We start from the raw sequence: 11,841 nt of genomic DNA on the forward strand, positions 1-11,841 counted from the left end.
ACTAATGGTCAACCTTAACAATACACTAATGGTCAACCTTAACAATACACTAATGGTCAACCTTAACAACACACTAATGGTGAACCTTAACAACACACTGATGGTCAACCTTAACAATACACTGATGGTGAACCTAAACAACACACTGATGGTGAACCTTAACAACACACTAACGATGAACCGTAACGATACACGAATGGTGAACCTTAACAAAATGTTTATGGTATCCAGCCCAACCCCTTGCCCCAGTGACTTGATTTCTTGTCAATATCTTTGAAATGGTTGAGGTCCTGAACTGATAGCATTGCTGGGCATGAATATCCAGGTGAGCGATACAGGCCCTCTTGGCCTCCTGTTCGTATATACAGTAGCATACACTTAATCCATTCTGGATATAACTGTATTTCTCGATTACGGAAAGTGCAAACGGTTCCCGATTGGTCACCCATTGACCAGGGAGCTCATCAGGTTAAACCTTCAGTAGTACAATCTGTAGTCCAGGGTTCGAATCCCGGTCAAGCCCAGCTGAATTTTCACGTTTCTTGATGATATTGATTTTATTTCGTCTTTATCATTTCCTTTACGAAAGTCCCATAATGTATGCTTTTCTTTTCAGAAATGATAAGTCAAAGCCATAGTCATGAACATATTAATTCGAGGTTCTTATATACCGCTTTATCACAACCTAGTTCGTAGGTCGTATAAAGAAGCAGTTCGCAAATTATTATTTATCCGTGGTTATAGGGCCTTTGCAACCAGTCAAACGCACTGGGGAGCATACAGCCGTTGCTGCCAATTCGGCGCTCACAGCTAGCATTCAACAATGCTAGCACTGTCCACGTACTCTCATTTACAGCTGAGTAGAATCAGGGGCGGGTCTAGGTGAGGGCGTAATGGGCGTACGCCCCCCCCCCCCCCCCCCCCCTTTCAAAAAAACCCAAAACTATCGTAATCTGCTATTATTGTATTGAATATGGCAATTTATCATATTCAATCATGTATTCCACATTAAAGCCTACAATATTTAGAATGAAAGAACTTTATACTTCAGTGTTTGTTTGTCTTGTATCATGTGTGTCGTTCAACGAAACCAGAACTTAATATAAAATAGGGAGATATTTATCAGTCTGGCTACTTCATAACATGATGCTAAATTGTTGAAATCCAAGAGCTTCTGAGCTTCCCCATGGACCCTCTACCAGGGCAACCGTAATTACGCCTCCCGTTCATAAAATCCTGGCCTAGGACTATTGAAATGTTAAGTAACGCCTTATACCCTAGAATTTGGATTTTCTCGTTATTGGTCTACTGCTGTTAAGATCCATCCAATCATTTTAATATACCATAGACACTTAATGGAGAGAATTCGACATTAAAATGTCAAACTCTGACACTTTAACTATAAAATATACATGCTCCAAGTCAGGAACCGTTAGATTTTCATTTCATCATATTTTATTGAGTAAACAATAGGATTGAACAGCAGGCTAGGCCTATATAAGTTCTCTACTTAGATTGACATGACAAAGACAAAGATGATTGAAATGGTTTGTAAAAAAATATTGATGCAAATCATATATAATAAGTAGCATAAACATATATATATATATATATATAGCAGACGGTATAGGGAAGATAATTCCGTGTATGTTTCAAATACATATAAATATTTAATTGATATTTTTAGATATACAATGCTCATATTAAAAAGTCAATCAGAATTAATTAGTAATAGGAAAGCAATGCCCTAATGATTTATTAAACAGAGAAATTGCTACAATTGTTACATTAGTGCATTTCACAATTATTTTATGTTTTTTAGCAACAAAAAAGTCCTAGAAACGCCCCTGAGAAGGGAACAGGCGGAGTGAAGTATCTTGCTCAAAGATACAACGCAGTGCCGTGACGTGACTCGACCCCGCAACCCTTCGTTCACGAGCCCGGCGTCCTACTGCTACACTACCGTGCCAGTTTCCCATGCGTAGTTACAATTTTCGACAGTGGTCTATATTCCATAAAGATAAGATTATGATGATCGGGAACACAAGTCACGATTACAGTCACTGATGTCATAAAATAGACATGTAATCAGCCAGGCCAGCCCTTTAGATAACCTTCAATAAGTAACAATAAATAGATGTTCAACTTCACACCGCTTTTATCTGCGCTTGACGATTCAAAATGAAGGTACTACTAGTTGTTTGTTTCCTCGCCTTGGCAGCTCTGTTTGGTAAGCTATGCATTTTGTTTTGACTCAATCTTGTATTCATTCGTCAATTCAAAGTTTAAGGAACCATGTCAATATAATAACTATTATTTCCCGATTATATACATAATGTTTTATTATATTCCACATGATTTACGGACGTTTAAGGATCCCCGTGTCACTGCCAAAAACTGTCACTATGACTATAGCTTTGATAAATCATTTCTGAAAAGAAAACCATACCTTGCGAGACTTCTATGAGAAATGATATAATCAACCACAAAGTTCTGAATATAAGAACNATATTTATATTCTCTTCTTTTAATTCATACACTTTATTTTATACATCATTTGAACCGTTCCTTAATCATTGGTTATTGCCATATCATATAAAATATTACTAATGTGTTGAGAAAATGCAAAATGTTACATTTCATTCGTACATGAGATTACATAATTACGCACCATATGCTCGTTGATATTGGTAAATAATTAAACGTTTTCTTTCTTTTTGGGATTGTAACAAACACGTACGCAAACAGATAAACAAATGTTTTACAAATAAACATACATACAAATAAATATTCTAACAAAAGATCATATACAAGCAGATCTATAAACACGAACAATTTATACACAAAGATGGAAGATCAAGAAAACAACAAAACAATACATATAAGGGTTATACAAAATATAGATCAATATTATAGCTCTGGCTTGATAAAGGCCTTTAGGTATGGAAGTCTGATGATAAATCCGGTTAGGGGTTATAAGCACTATATCCTAGTATGGGGATTATACACATACTAATTATACACTATACCCGCAACATGATATGGGGACTATATATATATATACATTATACCCTCAACATGATATTGGGATTATTTATATACACACTTATTATAAATTGTTCCTAACAACATTATTACAGTCTTAATTTCTGGTGTCATATTGTCATATGAACTAGTTAATAAAATGTATCATAATAATTCATTACAGAAAATGTATAATTTAATGATCGGTAGCTTCCCACTTAATTCGTAATATTAGTAATCTGTACCATCCGATCAAACGCGTAAATTGGAAGGATACAGGCTGATTCGTGTCACTGACCCCTGAGTTCGTGAAAATGCATGCGATGTTATGTAGGATTGTTCTACTCTCAACAGGTAACGTCAGGTCTATTGTATATAGCGAGGTCGCCAGCTCTATCGTGTAATCAGCAAACGGTATGGGGTCAGTGAGGCGGGTCACTCGATATTTATGTAACTGTTTTTTTCTTACATTTCATTTTTGTATCACAGACATTTTTTATATGGATCCTAAAGGTTAATGTAAATAATGTTTATGTTTATCATCTATTTTTATATTGTTTTTTGTTCTCATTTGTCAATGTGTTTACTTCACCAAGGCAAATTGTGTTTTCAGAATATAAACACTTATACATGTCAATCTTGTTTTCAAAACTTAAATATTGTTATATTCCGTGTATTTTCCCTAAAACTATCTGTGTCATTCTCTGCTCTTACTCTACCAGGATGTATTTTCTACATATGCGTTTCCTTTTTGACAATGGATACAACAACAAACTATCTTGGTGCTGTAACGGCAGGGAATGACTCGTTACTTTATAAATGTTTATGTATCGCTAGTGTCTCTCTGAATCTATTCTCTCTGAATTTGCACTACATTTTTATTATTTTATATATATTATCCATATGCGGTGATATTCACCCGAACCCCGGTCCACCCAACCCCCACATCCACCTAGATTTTATTTCTATTTGTCATATCAGATTTTTGATGCTGAGTTCTCCGAATACGATATCCTGTGCGTCTCTGAAACTCATTTTGATAATTCAATTCCTGATTGTGCTGTATCTTTGGAAAACTTTGGTAATATTTTAAGAGAGGATAGAGATAATTATGGTGGCAAAGTTCTGATTTATACTAAACATAATATTAAACGTAGACCTGACCTTGAGACAGATGATCTTGAACTGATATAGCCCCACAACAGTATATATCAGCATTATATCCTCAACATGATATGGGGCTATATCAGCATTATATCCTCAACATGATATGGGGCTATATCAGCATTATATCCTCAACATGATATGGGGCTATATCAGCACTATATCCTCAACATGATATGGGGCTATATCAGCACTATATCCTCAACATGATATGGGGCTATATCAGCACTATATCCTCAACATGATATGGGGCTATATCAGCACTATATCCTCAACATGATATGGGGCTATATCAGCACTATATCCTCAACATGATATGGGGCTATATCAGCACTATATCCTCAACATGATATGGGGCTATATCAGCACTATATCCTCAACATGATATGGGGCTATATCAGCACTATATCCTCAACATGATATGGGGGTTATATCAGCACTATATCCTCAACATGATATGGGGGCTATATCAGCACTATATCCTCAACATTATATGGGGCTATATCAGTATTTTTTCATTAACATGATATGGGGGCTATATCAGCACTATATCCTCAACATGATATGGGGGCTATATCAGCACTATATCCTCAACACGATATGGGGGCTATATCAGCACTATATCCTCAACATGCTATGGGGGTTGTATCAGCACTATATTATCAACATGATATGGGGGCTATATCAGCACTATATCCTCAACACGATATGGGGGCTATATCAGCACTATATCCTCAACATTATATGGGGGTTATATCAGCACTATATCCTCAACATGATATGGGGATTATATCAGTACTATATCCTCAACATGATATGGGGGTTATATCAGCACTATATTATCAACATGATATGGGGCTATATCAGCACTATATCCTCAACATGATATTGGGATTATATCAGTATTATTTCATCAACATGATATAGGGGCTATATCAGCACTATATTATCAACATGATATGGGGCTATATCAGCACTATGTCCTCAACATGATATGGGGGTTAACTCAGCACTTTATCCTCAACATGATATGGGGGCTATATCAGTACTATGTCCTCATCATGATATGGTGGTTAACTCAGCACTTTATCCTCAACATGATATGGGGGTTATATCAGCAGTATCAGCTACACGATGAGCACACCTGACGTTACGTACACGGTGTGCAAGCAGTGTGTGCACGATGTGGGAACGATACAATGCTAGGCGACTACAGCTTATACCGGCACATCTCTTCACATGTCGGAAAAACGGTTTGCGATAGCAATCATCGTTGTAAATTGAGGAATCTGCTATCAATAAATACGACTTGGGTTTTAAATCGGTATGAACTTGCCCTTAAAGTGTGCTGACACATCTTATCTATATCAACATAAAAGTTGAAATTGTACTTTCAATTTTTACGGCCCATAAACGCATAGATTTTAACGTGGCTAGAATCTAGTAGTTTCTTGTCCACCGGGACTCTACTCTCGCCGAGGTGCGAAAATACCAGTTGTCACTCACAGAAAAGCTTTAGACTGACACAAACTTACAAACATTTAAGGTGTTTTTAAAATGTTCATGAAGTATTCCATTATAACATCAAGAAATATGATAGCATACAGCATGGGGATTTACTAAGGCAATGTACAAACATTTGAGGTGCGGTATAGAGTTTTAAAATGGTCATGAAGTGATAGAGTATAATGCGGGGTTGCATGTTAAACGTTTTACTCCTGTATTAAAACACCTCTGATTCAATTACAGAGTCTGTACATTCGGAGACATGTACCGGTACAAATACTAGTGGATGCACCTCCACCGGTTGCGACAGTACTTACGTTAAGGCATGTATCAATGGCCTCTGTACATGTGTTTTGAACAGCGATCATAGTAAGTATAGTCTGTAACGGAAGAATTGAGCCCTTCAAATCGAAAATTATGTGCTAGATCATTAATAATGATAATAATGCAATCGATTGTCTTTAATGATTCCAAACTTTCGTTTTTTAAATTTATATTAACAATCTATATATATTAGTTATCATTAATATTACAATCAATTGCCTTTAACGATTCCAACTTTTCCTACAAACTCAAATTAAGAATTCTGTCTTTTTAAAATCTGTATTACCGATCCATATGTTTGTGAGTTATACTCATAATATCCTCAAACTAAGATGTTCTCTATGCAAAATGAAATATGAGGTAATACCTGTATTGTAGCATGTGCCAATAAACAGACATGTCTTGACCTTACCAACTGGAATTGTCCTACCAACAGACGGCATTGTGTTGATGGTCTGTGTTCATGCGGTAACATATAATTCAAGGTAGGTCTATTTCATTGTCCTCTTTCTGTGGGTTTGAACATGTTTAGAACTGGCTAGGGCAAATAGCAAAACCTCGATACTCCAGAGGTTACGCTCACTTTTGCTCACTGATACCTGGAATATGTCATAGCAAAATTGAAAGATTAGAGTGCGCAACTTTGTGGATGAGACAAGAAGACCTGTTTGAACCTTTGATGTACAACAAAAGAATGTCACGGTCTATCGAGATGAATAGCATCATACTGCCATCGTGTCTGTATATTATCCAATCCCTATCGTAACCAAGGTTACGTGATACAGTTTGTGGTTCTCGCTGTGGGAACTCTATATGGAAAACGCGTCCAAAGATTAATTCGAATGGAAAGAGTAATAACAATCTAACTTGTATGAAGACATTATGTGAAAATTTCACTAGAAAAACACGTTTGTTTTACTATACACGTAATCATTCTCGGAGTTCTTCAGATCTCTGCACTCCTGGAATATGTCAGGAAACAATCGAAGGAATGCGCTAAGGCTAGTTAATAGATATCAGGTACAAAAATGACCTATCACTATACTGAGTCATGTCCTTTGAAGATTTGAACGCTATGCTTTCGCGCGATTCTTTTTATGTACATAAAAGGGTAAAACCAGTCGACTTGTGCATCATCCACAAGGTAGTGCGAACTAAGCCTATATGATTTCGTCATGACATGCATAGAATGAAAGAGAGCGTAACCTCTGGAGTATCGAGGATAGAGTAAAGTTAAAATAACCTTTATCAATTACAGATGGACTATTTACGCATATCTGAAGTTATTGAAGACTTCCGTTTTTCTGGCTTTATCTGATCAGATTCGCAAACAGAACATCACGATATATAATATTATATATTTTCAAATATTATTCGTATATGATAATACCCTTTTTTCTATCAGTAGACAATAGTATAATTAAGAATGTACAAAGTTGAATATAATCCTTTTTTTATTTGTAGCTTTAGCACCGTTGTGACGACTACAGAAGGAAACCTATACAAAATAAATGATGTAACAAAATCAGATTTGGTCTAATTTCATGTTTATACTGTATAACACGAAATATTCGTGGACTTTTTTCTTTGAGGTTTGAAGCTATTTAGATCGTTTCTTGGTACAAACTTTTGTGGATACCCTATTTTAACAAACAGTAGACACGTGTATCATTCAAATTCGTTGTATTTATTTTCGTGGTTCAATAGCAACCACGAAAACCACGAATTTTTATGCACAACAAATATTTCATGTTATACAGTAAGTAAACAGCTCATTCACACAGGAAGGTTGGATTTTTCGCCGATTATTTTATTCTTCTTAATTTGTGTCAGAGTTAACATTCTAATTAGCTTGATCATATACTCAATACTTTCCTTTATATTTTGATATACCGGCATTTTCAAATTTGGCAAAACCAAATTTTAAAACCCCTCGGGTGGAATTTGCCTATGCTACACCCCTGGACATGAAACAATCTTATAATCTTTGCATCTTAAATCATACTGCCTTCCCTTTAGCGGTGAAAGCCGCAAGCAGATTGTTGACGTCGTCATTATAATGACGTCATAAAGGTATGGCTTGATTTCACTGATTTTATGTGGAATATAGTTTTCAGTTTTAACGAAGAGGCATAGATTTTTTTATTCAATTTGAGTTAATCAATTCTGATAAATGAATGCTTTATTTTACCAAACATATGAGCGTCAATATTGAAGACGATAAAAATGTTTAAAAAAGACCATTTAATTGTGTTCTGTTGGAATTCATAGAACATATTACGAAATATGCTATTTCCCAACAAGATTCTGATGGCGACATTATAATGCGTCCATAGTCGTCACCAATCTGCATCAGTGGAAACCCCGTGTTGAATGTTTCTCCGTCAGCAGTCGACATCTATCACGAAAGTCATGATATTCAAAAGGAAAAACAGGTAATGATACTGAAACCAAGGACCAGGAAAATTAATCAACGAATGTCACATACATTCCACATATGTGTTACTATTACTAGTAAAGAAAGGAAAGTTTACTTTTGTAAAATAAGAAATAAAATAAAAAAGTGCCGTCATCTTTATTACAATGCAGATGTAAATAAATGAAACTCATGCGGTGGAAGACTCCTTGGTATCGTTAAATTCAGGTTCTGAAGCTAAGATAAGAAGCCAATAAGAAACGTTTTCATGACGTATTACTGTTAAAATAAGGCAGAAAACAGTTATCTGCATTCCTTAGTGGTCATTGTATTAATCGGGTAAAAATACAAAACCGAAGCTTTTAAAAGAACAAAGCAAGGTATCGCCACATACATTCCCGCAGAAATCGGCAAGGTATCACCACAAATATTCATAAAGAATCACGGCAAGGTAGCACCACAAACAACCCCAAAGAAACACGGCAAGGTATCACCACAGACAATCCCAAAGGAACACGACAATGTATCACCACAAACAGTCCCTAAGGAACACGGCAAGGTATCACCACAAACATTCCCTAAGGACAAGGGCAAGGTATCACCACAAACATTCCCTAAGGAACACGGCAATGTATCACCACAAACAGTCCCAAAGGAACACGGCAAGGTATCACCACAGACAGTCCCTAAGGAACACGGCAAGGTATCACCACAAACAGTCCCTAAGAAACACGACAAGGTATCACCACAAACAATCCCTAAGGAACACGGCAGGGGATCACCACAAACAATCCCAAAGACACATGGCGAGGTATCACCACAAACAGTCCCTAAGGAACACGGCAAGGTATCACCACAAACAATCCCTAAGGAACACGGCAGGGTATCACCACAAACAATCCCAAAGACACATGGCAAGGTATCACCACAAACAGTCCCTAAGGAACACGGCAAGGTATCGCCACAAACAGTCCCTAAGGAACACGGCAAGGTATCACCGCAAACAATCCCTAAGGAACACGGCAAGGTATCACCACAAACAATCCCAAAGACACACGGCAATGTATCACCATAAACAATCCCTAAGGAACACGGCAAGGTATCACCAAAAACAATCCCAAAGACACACGGCAAGGGATCACCACAAACAATCGCAAAGGAACACGGCAAGGAATCACCAATAACAATCCCTAAGGAACACGGCAAGGTATCACCACAAACAGTCCCTAAGGAACACGACAAGGTATCACCACAAACAATCCCTAAGGAACAGGGCAAGGTATCACCACAAACAATCCCTAAGGAAGCCGGCAGGGTATCACCACAAACAATCCCAAAGACACATGGCAAGGAATCACCACAAACAGTCCCTAAGGAACACGGCAAGGTATCATCACAAACAGTCCCTAAGGAACACGGCAAGGTGTCACCACAAACAATCCCAAAGACACACGGCAAGGTATCACCACAAACAATCCCTAAGGAACAGGGCAAGGTATCACCACAAACAATCCCTAAGGAAGCCGGCAGGGTATCACCACAAACAATCCCAAAGACACATGGCGAGGTATCACCACAAACAGTCCCTAAGGAACACGACAAGGTATCACCACAAACAATCCCTAAGGAACACGGCAGGGTATCACCACAAACAATCACAAAGACACATGGCAAGGTATCACCACAAACAGTCCCTAAGGAACACGACAAGGTATCACCACAAACAGTCCCTAAGGAACACGGGAAGGTATCATCACAAACAGTCCCTAAGGAACACGGCAAGGTGTCACCACAAACAATCCCAAAGACACACGGCAAGGTATCACCACAAACAATCGCAAAGGAACACGGCAAGGTATCACCAATAACAATCCCTAAGGAACACGGCAAGGTATCACCAAAAACAACCCCAAAGCCACACGGCAATGTATCACCATAAACAATCCCTAAGGAACACGGCAAGGTATCACCACAAATAATCCCAAAGACACACGGCAAGGTATCACCACAAACAATCCCTAAGGAACACGGCAAGGTATCACCAAAAACAATCCCAAAGACACACGGCAAGGTATCACCACAAACAATCGCAAAGGAACACGGCAAGGTATCACCAATAACAATCCCTAAGGAACACGGCAAGGTATCACCACAAACATTCCAAAAGAACACGGCAAGGTATCACCACAAACAATCCCAAAACAACACGGCAATGTACCGCCATAAACAGTCACTAAGGAACACGGCAAGGTATCACCGCAAACAATCCCAAAGGAACACGACAAGGCATCACCACAAACAGTCTCAAAGGAACACGGCAAGGTATCACCACAAACAATCCCAAGACAAGACGGCAATGTATCGCCACAAACAATCCCAAAGATTTCAGGACCATCCACTATCGTTCATGATAGCTGTCAACTCTGGAACTCTTAAGTATAAAAAGTGAGAGAAAAAATATGGAAATGTTACAAAAATAAAAATGCTCATGCTCTAGCAATTTTACTTCATCTTTTTATAAGGGTAATAAAAAAATAGATCACTGTTCAATTTTTAGAGCTTAATATCAAAGAAAACCGAGTCGCTGATATAATAACTTGCACGTATAGGAGCTAGAGAGACGCAATAAAGGTAGTGGCGGATTTTGTTGTACATGTACACCAAAAGGATTGTATTTCCTTTATCAGCATAGCAGACCTAGGGCATAACGATATTTAATGTATATGGGTTAAAATAAACCTGCTACAAAATAACAAGACAGTATGTGATGTGTTTTTTATAGATCACTCTATGAGAATAGCCAATGGATTAGCAAGCTTGACTCTGTGATCGGTCAAAGATTAAGGGTAATTCTGACATCGACTTTAAGGCCAACCTTAAAATATACCCTATTTGACATATCACTTTAAAGTTTGTATTGTTGGTAAGGGAAAACTATTCCCCACAATAAAAAAGACCAAATCCATGGTATTAAAAATGTATTAACTTCTTTATTAAAAAACACTTATAACAAAGTAAGTGTATTAAAGAAAATGTTAACATTAATTTATTATTTAAAAAAAATTAACACTGTGATTGACAGCGGTCTGAAGCTGTCACAATTACACAAGGATTTACGTTTCAAATTTTCAATAAAACAAGCCACACAGCAATAATTAGAGATGATGAAAAAGCCATAAAATGTAATTTTGTTGTCGTTTTTTGTTTGTTTCTGGGTTTTTTTTGAAGTCATCGCAGAATTTTTAACTGAATTATAAATATTAATTTCTAATCAACAATGATGTTATTAATTCTCATAATTCATCCATTTACGGCGAACCTCGACAATGCTTAATTTGAAACAATTAAAGTGATATAACAAGACTGTGGCATGAAATAATAAGGATATACAAGTACTCAAAAATACA

General features: G+C 37.2%; 1 protein-coding gene across 1 annotated transcript; it reads left to right on the plus strand.

Moving 5' to 3' along the window:
- The first annotated feature begins 5,371 nt into the window (after window positions 1-5,371).
- Window positions 5,372-10,373, plus strand: LOC110459678 (E3 ubiquitin-protein ligase RNF12-B-like). The gene is made up of 3 exons (XM_021512047.1): window positions 5,372-5,441; window positions 8,839-9,425; window positions 9,522-10,373. The coding sequence occupies exons 1-3, from the start codon at window positions 5,372-5,374 to the stop codon at window positions 10,371-10,373; spliced, it is 1,509 nt and encodes a 502-aa protein (XP_021367722.1).
- The last annotated feature ends 1,468 nt before the right edge of the window (window positions 10,374-11,841 follow it).

This window comes from Mizuhopecten yessoensis, unplaced genomic scaffold, assembly GCF_002113885.1.
Source record: "Mizuhopecten yessoensis strain PY_sf001 unplaced genomic scaffold, ASM211388v2 scaffold10185, whole genome shotgun sequence".
In the NCBI taxonomy this organism is placed as follows: Eukaryota; Metazoa; Mollusca; class Bivalvia; order Pectinida; family Pectinidae; genus Mizuhopecten; species Mizuhopecten yessoensis.